Genomic DNA, 16,990 nt, shown 5'->3' on the forward strand with positions numbered 1-16,990 from the left:
AAAAAAATTTCGACATTTTTTTACATTATGATACTTCATAAATTTCCTTATACCTTACATAGGTCGGAAAGTAAAAATGCTGGGGCAGTCGAGGCTTGGAATCGTATACCGCTTATCGCGAGGTCGTATTTCAGTTGTTTCTCTTTTACAAGAGCAAGAAGGAAAGGCTCACACTAGCGTTCTTTATTTCACTACGTTAGACGCTAAGGAAGTTCGCCGTCATTACTGTTGATTTCCATGTACTCAATTATGTCGAAATAAGAGATTTTGCCCTTATATGAGCAGCTTTTGGGTCGAATGAGGTCTCATTCGAAAGAGGAAGGTCCAATGCAGTGCGCTCTGGTCAAAATCGAACGAGAGTCTGTTCACATTTATTAATATAAACGTCGAAAGTCGAGGAAAAAATGAACGAAATACAGCCGCAGAATCGAAGTATGGGTTAGGTTGTCAGCAATGTCAGCATCATGCTTTCTCGGGGTGGGGGGCGACGGGCCTATATATCGAAGCTAACGCTTCACTTTGGTATGGTTTCACCTTCACAGCCTGTGGCGACAGGTGCGTTTTCTGTTGCGAGATTGAGCTCTACTTTACCGATTAAAGGGTTGAAGTTAGGGTTGTTATAAGAAAAAGTTAATGTTAATGTTTTTTGTTTTTGATCGCTAGGAGACGGTGAGGAGTTTGTTTAAACAGTTATAAGAATAAACTCAGAGTTCTCCAGATATTCAAAAGAGTCGTACATATGTTCTAATTTATTACGGCTACAATTGGTGACCCCGACGTGCTCAAAGGAGAGATTCTGTGTAAAATTCAAATTTAAAAAAAAGTAAAATGTTTCATTCACCTACTAGAGTAGAGGCGACAGAGAAGAATTTCGATAATTTGGAAAGTTCAAGCAAGGAAGAGTGTAATATTGAAAACCGATCTAATGTGATAGCGGCCGTGAGTGATACCAAATTGCCGCCCTTTTGGAAAGGACAACCAGATTTATGGTTTCTGCAAGCCGAAGCAAAATTTAGAGCAAAAGGGATCAGAAGTGATCAGACAAAATTTGACACTGTAATCAGTAATTTAGATTCGGAGACGTTGCAGTGTATTTCTGATATTGTTCGAATTCCGCCGGAATCAGATAAGTATGAATTCTTAAAAGAGAATTTGATTAAGAGACTTTCGGATTCTAGAGAAAAGCAACTTCAGAGGTTATTGAACGAGCTGAGTTTGGCGGATAAGAAACTTTCTCATTTATTACGAGAGATGAGAGAGCATGCAGCAGGTGTTGTGGGAGATGAATTTTTGCGTTCCTTGTGGTTAAGTAGATTACCTGGATATGTGAGAGGAATCCTTTCGGTATCTGCGAAATCCGATTTGAATACGTTGGCAGAGATAGCTGATAATATATTGGAGAATACAGCGAATGGCTGTGTAATGGCGGTTGGCACAAAACATGGGGTGAATGACGGTTTGGAGAAGAAAGTAGAGGATCTCGAGAAAAATTTTATGGCGTTTGTACGAGAAGTTAAGGCGACATTAGAGGAGATTCGGTCAGGAATGAAATATAATTATCGGTCAAGATCTCGTTCTAACACGCCCATGCGATCACAAATTTGTTTCTACCATAAGAAATTTGGAGGAAAAGCCTATCGATGCATCGCACCGTGTGCCTTTGTTACTAACAGGCAGGAAAACTGAAACAGTTGTCGGTCACGGAGGCAGGGCTCGGCAGCAACGCTTATTATAAGCCTCAAAAAGAACTGCGACTCCATGTTTTTGATAGGGAGACAAATACGAAATTTCTTGTAGATTCTGGATCAATTGTATCAGTATTACCTCAACGGTTTGTGATTAAGAAGAATGAATCAACTGATTTCAAATTATTTGCTGCTAACGGTTCTATGATTAATACGTGTGGTAGTAGAATTATGCATTTGGATTTGGGTTTACGTCGTGCATTTAAATGGTCTTTCATTATAGCAGAAGTGTCGTCAGCGATATTAGGAGCGGATTTTTTGGTTCATTTTGGATTAGTGATTGATTTAAAAAATAGAAAGTTACAAGACCCGTTAACGTTACTTGCTGTACAAGGGGAGCTGCAGTCAGTGGATATTGTAGGCGTTTCAACTGTTAACATTCAAATGGATTATCATAACATATTAAATCAATATATCGAAATAACTCAACCAAAAAATTATGTGTCAACAACATCAAATTTTCCGATAGCTCATTATATATTTACAACAGGACAACCGGTGGCAGATCGACCTCGAAGATTGTCAGGAGAAAAATTGTCTGCAGCAAGGACTGAAATTGACTTTCTTTTGGAACAGGGGATTATACGACCATCTAGCAGTCCATGGGCCAGTCCTATTCATTTGGTTAGGAAAAAGGAGGGTGGATGGAGGACATGCGGGGATTTCAGGAAGCTGAATGCCCAAACAATTCCTGACAGATATCCACCGCCTTTTATGCATGATATGTTTGAGAGGATTCATGGAAAGAAGATTTTTACAAAATTAGACTTGGCTCGAGCATATCACCAAATACCAATGAACTCGGAGGATATTAAAAAGACAGCAATTACCACACCGTTTGGGTTATTTGAGTATGTTACAATGCCTTTCGGGCTTCGGAATGCAGCACAAACGTGTCAACGGTATTTGGATTCCATTTTTCGAGGATTGGAATATGTATTTTGTTATGTTGATGATATTTTAATTATGTCGGAAAATGCAGAGCAACATCAGATGCATTTGAAGGAGGTTTTCCATAGGCTTAAAGACAGTAAGCTTACTATTAAATTGGCGAAATGTAGTTTTGGTAAGACGGAGATGGATTTTTTGGGTTATTACATTACAAAAGAAGGGTATCGGCCTCCGAAGGAGCGTATTGAGGTGATAAGGAATTTCCCAAAACCTGAGGTCATTGCTGAACTTCAACGTTTTTTGGGGATGGTGAATTATTATAGGCATTGTATTCCACATTTGGTAGAAATTCAAGTACCACTGAATCAGTACTTGAAGAAGTCGAGGAAAAATGATAAAACTAAAATAGTGTGGACAGAGGAAGCAACACAGGCGTTTGAAGAGTGCAGGGAGCGGATAGCAGCCACGACTCTTACTGCGTATATTTCCTCGTCGGCACCGATGACATTGACTACAGATGCTTCTAACGTGGCCATTGGGGCTGTTTTGGAGCAGTTGGAGAACGATCAATGGAGGCCTGTTGGTTTTTTCTCAAGGAAATTGAGTAAAACAGAACAAAATTATAGTACCTATGATAGGGAATTGCTCGCGGTGTTCGCAGCTATAAAGTATTTTAAACATATTTTGGAAGGTCGACAATTTGTAGTTAAGACAGATCATAGACCGTTAACATTTGCATTTGCACAACGTACGGACAAAGCTTCGCCGCGGCAGTTGAGACAGTTGGATTTCATTTCTCAGTTCGTTACAGAAATTGTGCATGTTAAGGGAAACAATAATTTTGTGGCAGATGCATTGTCAAGAATTTGTCAAATTGAAACGCCTTCTGTTTTGCACCCGCAGACAATATATTTGGAACAAGAAAAGGATAAAGAGTTGAGAGTGATATTAGAAGGTGAAACGTCAATGGACCTGCGGCAGATAATGGTAGAGGATAACATGATTTATGTGGATGTGTCAACGGGGCGTTTTCGTCCATATATTCCGAGAGTTTTGCGACGTACAGCTTTTAATATAGTACATGGATTGGCTCATCTGAGTGGCAGAGTTACAAGTAGGCAGTTGAAGGAGAAATACGTGTGGCCGGGTATTAATAAGGACGCGATTAAATGGACCCGTGAGTGTATTCCTTGTCAGAGAGCAAAAGTACACAGGCATAATAAACTTGAGCCTAAAAAAATTGATATCCCGGATGGCAGATTTAACCATATACATGTTGACATAATTCATATGCCATTGGTGAAGGGTTATAAGTATTGTTTGACGATAATAGATAGATTTTCTAGGTTTCCGATGGCGATTCCACTTCAGGATATTGAGGCAACTACTGTCACGGCAGCATTGTTCGGGCACTGGATTTGTTTGTTTGGAACACCAAAGACAATAACGACTGACCAGGGTTCTCAGTTTGAGAGTGCGTTATTCGCGGCGATGGCAAAAACTATAAGTGCAAAGCGGATTAGGACATCACCTTACCACCCTGCATCGAACGGGATGGTGGAGAGATGGCATCGCACTTTGAAGTCAGCATTAATGTGTAATCCACAAATTCCTTGGATTGAAGCTTTGCCAGCGGTGTTATTAGGACTTCGGACTGCGTATAAAGACGATATCAAGGCATCCCCGGCGGAAATGGTTTTTGGAGAGACATTAAGGATACCGGGCGAGTTTTTCATGGAAGAGGACGGGCAACCTGATCCAGAAATATTTTTGGAAAAGTATAGAAGAATAATTCAGGGAATACGTTCGACACCAGTGGCGCATCATAGAAAAGCAAAGATGTTCACACACAAGAATTTGTACGAGTGTTCACACGTTTTTCTACGTTTGGATGAGGTACGTCCTCCGTTAAGACCACCGTATTCGGGACCTCATCAGGTAATTAAGAGGATGGATGATCGGAGATTTGTCATTCTTGTGAATGGGAAGGAAGTAACAGTTTCGGTTGAGAGATTGAAACCGGCTTTTATGGTTAATCAAGATTCTGTTGAGAATGATGGGACGAGTCGAGAGGGTAATTTGAAGCTACGAATAGAGAAGAAACCTAAGACGTATTCAAGAAAAAAAACCGTAACCTTTAATGTGGAATAGTATCAAAATAATATGTTGTAAATGTGTATAGGGGAATGTAAGATAGGGTATAATAAATTTTTTTAAATTGTTGGGGGGGGGGAGTACTGTGGCGACAGGTGCGTTTTCTGTTGCGAGATTGAGCTCTACTTTACCGATTAAAGGGTTGAAGTTAGGGCACAGACGAGATATATGAATAGACGTTTCACCTTATGGACTTTCGCGGCCGAATCTGACTGTCATACCGACCTGAAAATTCGTAGCTGATTTTAGCGGCCTCTTCTCATGGATGGCGGTTAGCTGAGAAACTAGGCACTGAATTAGTATTGATGGGCAGCCAGCTGAGTGTGTACGTAAATACATGTGAGTTGATTATGGGAGGGATTGGAAAAGACAGTGGAGTATTATCAGACGGCAGACCCGTGCCGAAAGGGAACTGCCCCACCACTCACACACACTAATGCCAACCACCTTGTATATGAGTTCTGGCGTTTCGTATAGCTTCGTAGATTCGAGAAAGGCGGCGAATGTCAGTCTATCCTTCTTGCTCTCAACACAGCTGAAATTCGATCTCGCATATTCTCGAGCCGAGATTCTCGACTGCCTAGGCATTTTTGACTTTCCGACCTGTGTAGGCATATACAATGTATAAGCAATATACCATAATGAAGAAAAAATTACAAAAATTTGTTTTTACGGAAATACACGTTTTAAAACGATAATATTTTATGAACATATTTTAACCCTTTGCACTCGGTTGTCCCCTCTGAGGGGACATGAAAGTTTATTAGTGATTAAGAAGAATGAACTGATTTCACCGCAATTTTTTAAGAAACACATGTTTTCCTGTACTTTCCTATTAAAATGGGAAATATTCTATTAAAATGAGAAATATATCAGCCGTTTTTACGTTGGAAGTGGAAGGATTGTCGAGGATGGTCAGAGGCGTATGGTCGGATTCAAACACGTGGACAATAAACGTAACTATATAAACTATATTATTTAATGTTTACTAAAATTATTTAACATAAAGAACATAAAACGTAAACGTAAAAAACTATAAACGTAAAATCGAAACTTCATTCAAAGTCGAACCATTCCTATTGCTATCTTCGTTATAATCTAAATAAATTAACATTCTTTGTCGGACAATAGAATGAATAATAAGCTACATATTCCAAATGTAGGCCAAAGAAACCGGGACTGCATTATTTGTTCCGACAGGAAAACACCAGGAGAAAGACGTCAAACAACATTTTATTGTGAAACATGTATAAATCAACCTGCTATGTATATTGGGAATTGTTTCAGAATTTACCATACCATAGAAAATTATGAGAAATAAATTTTTATTTTGTATTGTAAATATGTGTTCTTCAATGTCCATAAATACATATAAACCAAATTTCAACACAATGCCTTACTTGGTTCCAAAGTTGTACCATATAATATCACAAATATCGCTGTTACTACAATGAATTCTATCTACACTTACGTGCCTGTTATATATATACGACTCGCCGATTGTTGACAAAAAATCTGCAGTATGTATACGACTCGCCGATTGTTTATTGTTTCTATAGATACATCGAGGCGGCCGGCAATGAATGCGTATAACAGCTGTGCTTAAAAACTCGATTTGTGTAGCCGGCCGCCTAACGGCGGCCACGCATTCATTTTCTATTTCAATTTTCTTTATTGATATTATCAGAAGTGGGAAAGATTTCAGCCATTATTTCGACAAATTTAATTATTAGATCATTAGCATGATATTGTCGACGGAAGAAGAATTCACCTAAATAGCCTACATAATGTATTTGGCGAGTTCCATACTTCAGAATATTCGAACCTTTGACAACAATGCAGAACTAGATTTAGCTCGACACATTATACATTATTTGTCGTCGGTTGTCATGCCGACTAATACAAACAAGAGAAAAAAGCAACGATCGTGGACTGATGCAATACAGAGCCACAGATATGTACATATAGACAGAATTCATTGTAGTAGTAGCGATATTTTTGAAGAAAAATCTCGGAAACTAAGGCCGAGCGGCGGTTATATGTATAGGAAAAAGTTGCTCAAAATGTTGATTTCTACAACATATTCAAAAATCATCGAAATCGGTGAGACCCGGCCTTTTCTAAATAATTACCTCATTTTCTTTCAATAATTCTCCATTGCAAAAATTCTACAGTATTCTTACATTTTTTTATATTTTAAAATTTTCCCATGTTATTAGAAAGTAGATATACAACGAAAGTTATACAATTTATAGTTCCTAGCATGTATAACATGTATATGTATATAATGCATGGTCGCTTCGTATGGAAAGTCAATGAATCTTCAAAAAGCGCCCAGGACCGATTTCGAGAAATGTAAGGTCTGTCAGTCACGATGGCTTTTGTCGTTTACTGACGATTCGAAACGGTTGGCGATGCCAGGCTTGCTTTCGAGAAATGTAAGCGACGTCAGCGATGCAAGAGCGAGAAGGAAAGCGAGTATCAGCCTGTTCTTCTCGGCTCTTCCGAAACTCAACGAGCTCACGTACACGCAATTGGGCATAGTGTGCGAAAGCGAGGAATGAGGAGTTTCCGGGGCCCCGATGCACAGTCTGATTAAACTGATTTCGAGTCGCAAATACGTTTCTGCCGAGTTATTTTTTTAATAAATGATGTATTACAATTTAAAATAAAAAATAGAGAATTTGCGGTGTACGTATCAATGAAATACATCCTTATGAATTTTAATAATCTTGAAATTTTTAAATACTCTTAATCGATTGATTTCTCCAATTAAATTAATCGATTAATGTCCAATGATGGACCCTACAGCTTTAATTCCGTTAAAAAATAATAAAATTTATGTAATTTTATTTTCTGTCTCACTTCCTCTTGTGTTAATTTCTGAATCTGTTGATAACGTAGCGAGTGACACGAAAATGGTAATGGGGTCCCGGGAAAATTCATAAGGATGTATTTCATTGATACGTACACCGCAAATTCTCTATTTTTTATTTTAAATTGTAATACATCATTTATTAAAAAAATAACTCGGCAGAAACGTATTTGCGACTCGAAATCAGTTTAATCAGACTGTGCATCGGGGCCCCGGAAACTCCTCATTCCTCGCTTTCGCACACTATGCTCAATTTGCGTGTACGTGAGCTCGTTGAGTTTCGGAAGAGCCGAGAAGAGCAGGCTGATACTCGCTTTCCTTCTCGCTCTTGCATCGCTGACGTCGTTTACATTTCTCGAAAGCAAGCCTGGCATCGCCAACCGTTCGAATCGTCAGTAAACGACAAAAGCCATCGTGACTGACAGACCTTACATTTCTCGAAATCGGACCTGGGCGCTTTTTGAAGATTCATTGACTTTCCATACGAAGCGACCATGCGTTATATACATATACATGTTATACATGCTAGGAACTATAAATTGTATAACTTTCGTTGTATATCTACTTTCTAATAACATGGGAAAATTTTAAAATATAAAAAAATGTAAGAATACTGTAGAATTTTTGCAATGGAGAATTATTGAAAGAAAATGAGGTAATTATTTAGAAAAGGCCGGGTCTCACCGATTTCGATGATTTTTGAATATGTTGTAGAAATCAACATTTTGAGCAACTTTTTCCTATACATATAACCGCCGCTCGGCCTTAGTTTCCGAGATTTTTCTTCAAAAAGATCGCTACTACTACAATGAATTGTGTCTATATGTACATATGTAGGGAATTGAGTGAGACAATGAATTGTATATTATTATATTTGTAGGGAATCAAGTCAAACAACAAACAGCAAACTGCGAACTGCCATTTTTCGCTCTTCTTTTCGGTCACGCCGCGAGACATCTGTTTTGACCGCTGCTCCATTATTTCAAAACGCCTATACTCGCTCGCGCACATCGCTCGCTCATTCTCTCTCTCTCACACATACTCTCTCTCACTCACCCCTACACATATCTGTGGCTCTGTATTGCATCAGTCCACGATCGTTGCTTTTTTCTCTTGTTTGTATTAGTCGGCATAACAACCGACGACAAATAATGTATAATGTGTCGAGCTAAATCTAGTTCTGCATTGTTGTCAAAGGTTCGAATTTTCTGAAGTATGGAACTCGCCAAATACATTATGTAGGCTATTTAGGTGAATTCTTCTTCCGTCGACAATATCATGCTAATGATCTAATAATTAAATTTGTCGAAATAATGGCTGAAATCTTTCCCACTTCTGATAATATCAATAAAGAAAATTGAATTAGAAAATGAATGCGTGGCCGCCGTTTGGCGGCCGGCTACACAAATCGAGTTTTTAAGCACAGCTGTTATACGCATTCATTGCCGGCCGCCTCGATGTATCTATAGAAAATAAAAAATAAAAATTTATTTCTCATAATTTTCTATGGTATGGTAAATTCTGAAACAATTCCCAATATACATAGGTTGATTTATACATGTTTCACAATAAAATGTTGTTTGACGTCTTTCTCCTGGTGTTTTCCTGTCGGAACAAATAATGCAGTCCCGGTTTCTTTGGTCTACATTTGGAGCTCACGTACACGCAATTGAGCATAGTGTGCGAAAGCGAGGAATGAGGAGTTTCCGGGGCCCCGATGCACAGTCTGATTAAACTGATTTCGAGTCGCAAATACGTTTCTGCCGAGTTATTTTTTTAATAAATGATGTATTACAATTTAAAATAAAAAATAGAGAATTTGCGGTGTACGTATCAATGAAATACATCCTTATGAATTTTAATAATCTTGAAATTTTTAAATACTCTAAATGGATTGATTTCTCCAATGAAATTAATCGATTAATGTCCAATGATGGACCCTACAGCTTTAATTCCGTTAAAAAATAATAAAATTTATGTAGTTTTATTTTCTGTCTCACTTCCTCTTGTGTTAAATTCTGAATCTGTTGATAACGTAGCGAGTGACACGAAAATGGTAATGGGGTCCCGGGACCCCAGAAACTCCGGCCGAAAAATTACATTACGTGAAACGTCTATTCATATATCTCGTCTGTGTTTAGGGTTGTTATAAGAAAAAGTTAATGTTAATGTTTTTTGTTTTTGATCGCTAGGAGACGGCGAGGAGTTTGTTTAAACAGTTATAAGAATAAACACACAGTTCTCCAGATATTCAAAAGAGTCGTACATATGTTCTAATTTATTACGACTACAAGCCCTCTTGATTAGGCGCCATCTCGTAGCGACTGCCTGAACTAAATTTGTCACGTGACTTGCTCTGCTATTACCCATGTATTGGCGGAACTCGCTTGTGGGAATGGAATTCCGAAATAAGAGATTTTGTCCTTATATGAGCAGCTTTTGGGTCGGATGACGTCTCATTCGAAAGAGGAAGGTCCAATGCAGCGCGCTCTGGTCAGTATTGGAATCGTACAACTCTTTTAGTAACCTAAAAAGACCTCGATTCTGTGGCTGTATTTCATTCATTTTTTTATCGACTTTCGACGTTGATATTAATAAATGTGAACACAATCTCGTTCGATTCTGACCAGAGCACACTGCATTGGACCTTCCTCTTTCGAATGAGACCTCATTCGACCCAAAAGCTGCTCATATAAGAGCAAAATCTCTTATTTCGAAACCCCCTATTTCGGGCCAAATTGTGTCGGTTTACAGCGCGCTGCATTACCCGTGCCTACCCCCTTAATATTGATACGAAAGGGTACTGTAGCCCGATCTCACTAGATATAACTGACTATCAAAATCGTAGACGCGTAACGAGAGACGTGACGTTGACTCTAAACGTGACGATACGATTATGATCCCCAGAGGAATGAAGTCGCGGGATTTATATACCCAAAAATCTGTGGGGGCGGATTGAAAAGTCCGTTAGAAATTACCGCATTCGGTATTCTCCGAATTGTGTTAATTACCGGGCTACTGTATCTCGACGGAAGTGACCCCCATTCCAAAGGTTAGATACGTAGCAGGGCGATTTCCCAATGCACGCAAGTGGCAAGAAAAATTTGAGGGACGAAACGTTCGGCATACGTAACATCTCCCCCCCAAGATGAAACATCGCGATTTGCGTGATGCTTTCACATTAGACGGAAAGCGCCCAGTTACTTATTTATGAAAGAAAACAATAACAGTCGCGAAAAGTAAAATAATTGGAAGCTAGACGTGTCGGTGTGTGTATTGTCGTGTTGTGGTGTGTACTTATCAATAATGGTGCATTGAAGGTGTCCCATGCCTTGGTGAGGTTGTAGTCCGGGTCCGGCCAGTTATCAGTGGTATTAATGGTACTCAGATGAAGATCATGCTTGTTTTTTAATTAAAGGTGAGCAATAGGCAGGTTTTAATTTGTCTTGATGTTTTGTGATTATTTTACTGCCAGTTTGAATTACTACATTATTTCGATCTGTTATGTCTAGAATCTTGTATGGTCCAATGTAGTGTGGGTCGAACTTATTTGTACGAGGTTCTAGAAGTACGTAAACAGAATCGCCTACGTTGAATTTTACTGGTTTTGAATGTTTATCATAATAGTCTTTTGAACGGATTCTCGCTTTATTTAAATTCTCTGAAGTGATCTTACGGATTTTAGTTATGTGTGAAATCAGGTCTTGTAAATAATCTCCATATGATTTTAATTTCTCTTTGTCAGGGAACGAACTGGGTTCTCGAGCTACTTTTCCAAAGATTAACTCGTATGGTGTGAAATTTGTTGCTTCGTGAACGGATGTATTATATGAGAACATTGCAAAAGGAATTAATAAATCCCAATCTTCGTAGTTATCCATGTAATGCTTGAGGTATTCGGTGAGCACGATGTGACTTCTTTCCAGTGATCCGTTAGTTTGTGGTCTGTATCCGGAAGTTGTTATTTGTTTGATTTTAAATATTTCTGCCAAATTCGTCATTAAATTTCCAATGAAGCTAGTTCCTTTGTCTGTTAGTATTGCGCGAGGTGTACCGTAGATTGCGATGAAATGTCGGGCAAAGGCATCTGCAATGGTCGTGGCTCGAATATTAGGTATTGCAACTGCCACGCAGTATTTCGTCAGGTTGTCTTGTATGGTAAGGATATGTCTATTTCCATTCGGCGTGATCGGAAGGGGTCCCACGGTGTCCAGTGATATTTTGTCGAATGCATCCAGCGGCGTGTCGGTAATTAGCATGGGTTGGCGAGTCTTTGCTCGAACTAATTTTTGTTCTTGGCAACTTTGGCATGTCCTAATATACTCCTGAATTTCGTTGCGCATTTTGGGCCAGTGAAATTTTGATCGGATGCGTTTGTACGTTTTTGTTACCCCTTTATGTCCTCCAATTAAACTATCGTGAGCTTCACGGATTATGTTTAGTCTGTCCGTTTCGGATGGTGTGGTGATGGTACAATTGCATAAAGTAATTTGCTGATCTGTTCCGGTAAAAACTTCTTCCAATATCTTGTAAAATTTGTCGGCTGGCAATTTGTGTAAATCTCCTGTTGCAGATATTCGAAAAGAATTTATTTGATTCTGTTCTAGAGTATGTTTAAGAGTTTTTAATCCATTGAATAAGTCCTCTGCCGTAATATTGTAGGATCAAGAAAGTGATAACAAATATAAACAAATTAAACGGAATATAACTAAACCAAACTTTAACGCTTTAAAACTAAACTGTCATTAATGTTACACGCCGGTATTTTTTAAATGTACGTCTTTGCGTTTCGTCCTTCGCCATTCGACTGACTATCGATGTTTATCATCGCTTGGCCCGTTGCGATGATAAACATCTCATCAACGCACCCTTGCTCCGCGACGAGCTTCGGCCCGGTCAAGCCACGTACACAGGCACTCGCCGATGCACCCTGCTTCTCCCCTTTCTACACTCCCCTCCCTACAATATTGTCGTAAAAATTATCGAAATTACTATTCGAAGGTTTTATTATTTCAATTTGTTTAAAGATTGCATAATGCCGAGCGATTATCCTCGGCCGTAATTACCGTTAATCCTGTTAGCGTACAATAACCAAGAGATTATCTCTAATTGAATTTGTACAGCGAGCAGTGATAGAAAAACGCGTGTATTATTGGTTTTTCTGGCATCGGTAACGGCTCATTACCTTCGATTCGAGTGTGCTAACGGTGTTGGTGACGTCAGTACCGTGAGAGAGTAGCGCGTTGATAATCTGACAAAGATAGACAGCCGAAACTTAGACAGCGCCACGGAACGACTAATTAGCGTACCACGGCGACGTCTTCGGCTGTCAATCGTCACAGTCTGAAACCGACTTCTGCCCTGAACACATCGGCTCCCGATCGTGTCCGTCCAGAACTCGAATACAATTCGAAAGGAAATATTCTTTCGAATTACGAATATAGACTATCTTTGTAAAAGAGTGTATCGAGCAGTCGTTCAGTTTGGCGTGGGTTAATCGATAGCCCACGCACAGCTGCGAATTAATAAGACTCGGAAAAGTGTGGAATTTATTCCCATTTTTTTTACTTATTACGTGAACCGTATTCCGGTTCACACAAGTGCACTCATAACCTGAGTTAGATTCAAATACTGCAATTCTGGGGGCTCTAGAATACACCTTCGAGGTGCTCGACCATCCCGGTGCAGAATTGAACGATCGTTTCTAACGTATAAACGCTAGAAACACAAAGAAGTCGACGGATACCGTCTACACTTCTTTGTGATTGCCATTCGGCTGAGGAGACACCGAAGGGAGGCACCTACGTGGTGTACCTCCAGGTGGGCTCACTGTAGTCAGGTCGACGTCCACTTCGGACGTCTGACTTTCGGTCTTCGCCTCCTTACTTCTACAGATCCCGCCGGTGTAACGCTTAGAGGAGCACCTGTGCGGAGAGGTAACGGAGTCGTGGGTCAGGCCCCCACGTAGTTCGAATACTGCTGCGAATCACATCGAGTAGTGCATTCGTGCAGTGAACAACGTGCTGTCGGGCTTCGCAGTGCAACTCTCGGCCAATAAGTCATCTGTTGGAACGTGTAAAGAGAAGCCGCAGATTGACGGTCGTGCCGTTGCATTGCAGTGCGACTCGACGCACAGACTCAGTGGGCATACTCACGGGATCAGTGCATTTAGAGCCTTACAACCTCCACTTGCGCCCCCGTCCACTAGGCAATCGACAAAAAATCGGCAAAGAAAAGAAGTTTGATTTCTTTACGCCGGGAAATTTACAGTCCACTTTCGAGTTCGTATAATACGAACAATCGAAATTTCTCTGCTCCCGTTCGTTCGAATATCGACGCCGGGAGCGCGAGAACACAGACGCGGCGTATACGTATTACGTGTTTACGTGTGGCTAGCACATAGCCGTGTTTTTCTGATTACAGGAATCCTGGCCTACCTCAAGCCGGCGAGAGGAAAGACCTAGCCTCGCGGAACGGCCAGAAACGAAGCCAAATATTCTGTTCATTTAATCTGTTTTCTTTATTTTGATTTTCTGTTTTTTTTTCTATTATCACATTTGTAATAAAAGGTCGGTTGTAAAGACCGACGAAAAGAAAATCAATTCACTGTCCGATTCACTTCCCCGATAAAATCCCAGACCTCTATCCGGACTCATTCGTTAAAAGTATCAACTTTTTAACACAATCCATTGTCTGAAGTTAGTACGTGCCCCTTTTTTGGTTGAGCCGTCAAAATATCTGATTTATTAATTATTTCGGTGTCCAATAAAACCTTTTCCAACGGTAGATATTAAATTGCAATCTGCGGATATGAAGTATGCGTAATGTCCGTGTTCGGCAGTGAGGGTGTTCAGAAGAAATGGTTATTTTATGTATTTGTTTTGGCTCATTGTATCGGTACTCGTTATCGTCAGTTGAAACATCTGTGTCGGATGCGTATGGCAGGTAAGGGTCAGGCGTGCGGTCGAAGGCGTCAGGTAGCCGTTCTGCACTTGTGTCGGTTACAACCCTTGCAGGTGGATGAATTATGGCTGGTTGTAAAATTTCGTCTGTAACCTGCGGTATTACCTGTGGAGTACTGAATAAATCCTTTCGAGGATTTTCCATAATTGTATTTTCATTATTGATAATTTCAAGCGGTTCTTCAAAAGACATTAGGTCTCCGGGTGGACTGTTATCTTCCTCCGGTGGTGTGTTCCTTGTAGAATTTGCTGCTGGCAGTAGGTTGTTTATGATTTCCTGAGATTCGTCTGGCAATGTTACTTCGTGCGATAAGCTAGGTAGAGTTCGGTGTCTAGCTACTATTGGTGAGTGTTGAATTTTTCCATAAGGGGGGCATTGTTCTTCGTCTGAGCTACTACTAGCCTCCCGGTATTTGGGTCGGTTTTCCCTATCTCGACGTAACTGTTGTATACGGTGACCTATGGACTGCTTATCGGTAGTCGATGGTACTTGAACCCGGAAGTCGGGGTCGTCCCTACACTCCCGTGGAATGAGCGGTAGACAGACAGATGAAGGGTTGCGCGATAACGCGTCTGCGTTCATGTTCGTTTTTCCACACTTGTGGATAACTTGATACTCGTATTCCGAAAGTCGTAATTTCCATTTTATTAACCTGGAGGTCGGGTCCTTAACTGAATGTAGCCAAACTAACGGACGGTGATCTGTGATAAGGGTGAACTTTGTTCCATAAATATAAGGTCGGAAATACTTGACTGCGTAAACCATTGCTAGACATTCCTTCTCTGTTGCCGAATAATTCTTTTCAGGTTTGTTAAGGCTCCTTGATGCATATGCTATTGGTAAATCCTTTCCTATTTCCCCCTGGCTAAGTACAGCTCCTATGGCGTATTCGGATGCGTCTGTAGTCACGATGAAGGGTTTGGTGAAATCCGGATACTGCAATATAGGTTGTTGACAAAGTTCTTTGCGTAACTGATTAAAACTTTGATTTTGTTCTTCTGTCCATTTAAATTTAATGTCTTTTCCTAGTAAATTAATTAACGGTTTTGACTTTGCGGTGAAATCTGGTATAAATCTTCTGTAGTATCCTGCTAAGCCCAAAAATTGTTAAATATTTTTCTGCGTTTTCGGTGTGGGGAAGTCTTGCACAGCTTTCAATTTTCTTGGATCCGGTCTTACTCCCTTTTCGGAAATTATGTGTCCTAAATATGCAACTTCTTTGCGTAGAAATTCACATTTGTTAGTTTGAAGGGTTAAGCCTTGTTCCCGAAGGCAGTTCAATAATTTTTTAACTCTGATGTTATGTTCTTGTAATGATGAAGCGTAAATGACAATGTCGTCCAGGTAAACGAAGAGGTCTGTTCCTTGTAATCCGGTGAGAACTTGATCCATGACGCGTTGAAATGTAGGTGGAGCGTTCTTTAATCCAAAAGGCATTCTTGAAAATTCGTAATGTCCATGTGGTGTGGTGAATGCTGTTTTTTGCTTGTCCTTTGAGTTCATTTCTATCTGATGAAATCCACTGGCGAGATCGAAAACTGAAAAATATTTCGCTCCTCCTAATCAGTCCAAAATTTCTGTGATTTGTGTTAATGGATATTTGTCGGAGATTGTCTTTTCATTTAATGCGCGAAAGTCTATTACCATACGCCAGCGTTTGTTTCCCTGTGAATCAGCTTTCTTCGGTACGATCCATAAAGGTGAATTGTAGGGTGATTTTGACGGAGTAATTATGCGTTGTGATAATAATGCGCTAACCTGTTTTTGTATTTCGTCCTGATGTACAGACGGATATCGATATTGTCTTGTATTTACTGGTATTTCATCTATGGTGTGAATCGAATGATTAAAATCGGCTGCTTTTCCTAATTTGTCTCCAAGCAGGAAAAATCGGTCTGGAAATTCTTTTATTAAATCAATGACGGATGCTCGTTCCTCTCTGTTTAAGTGGTTGGTATTTAGTGTATTTATGAGGTTTTCTATCCTATCTTCTTTTGTCCTGAATTTTGTTGGGTGTTCTGCATACGAGCAAAGGTCTTCGTCCGATGTACTCAAAAAATCGTACGGATCTATTGTTTGTGGTTGTATCTCTACATCGAGGTCTTCGCTGCTGGTGTTCGTTCCTAGGACGTGACATTTTCCGCTATTATTTGTTACAGCTGCTTCTAATATGTAGAGTTGATTGTGCGTTTTAATACGCGGTAAATATCCTTCTGTTACTGTCGGGTTTGCTATTTTTACCGCGATCTGTTGTATTGTGCGAGCTTCAAGCCGGTGTTTAGTCGAAGATTGCGGTTTTAAGGATGAAAGTAAACTCTGGTGGTTTGAAAAACGCAGTGGTTTAACAGGTTTGTCTTTTAGT

The 16,990-nt window shown here is 39.9% G+C and overlaps 1 protein-coding gene across 1 annotated transcript; it reads left to right on the forward strand.

Moving 5' to 3' along the window:
• Positions 1 to 604: 604 nt before the first annotated feature.
• Positions 605 to 1,686, forward strand: LOC122403507. The gene has a single exon (XM_043407057.1). It carries the CDS (start codon positions 829 to 831, stop codon positions 1,684 to 1,686), a length of 858 nt encoding a protein of 285 aa, XP_043262992.1. The 5' UTR covers positions 605 to 828.
• Positions 1,687 to 16,990: the final 15,304 nt, after the last annotated feature.

This window comes from Colletes gigas, unplaced genomic scaffold, assembly GCF_013123115.1.
Source record: "Colletes gigas isolate AHSC1104 unplaced genomic scaffold, ASM1312311v1 Colletes_gigas_Sc00056, whole genome shotgun sequence".
NCBI classification, from domain to species: domain Eukaryota; kingdom Metazoa; phylum Arthropoda; class Insecta; order Hymenoptera; family Colletidae; genus Colletes; species Colletes gigas.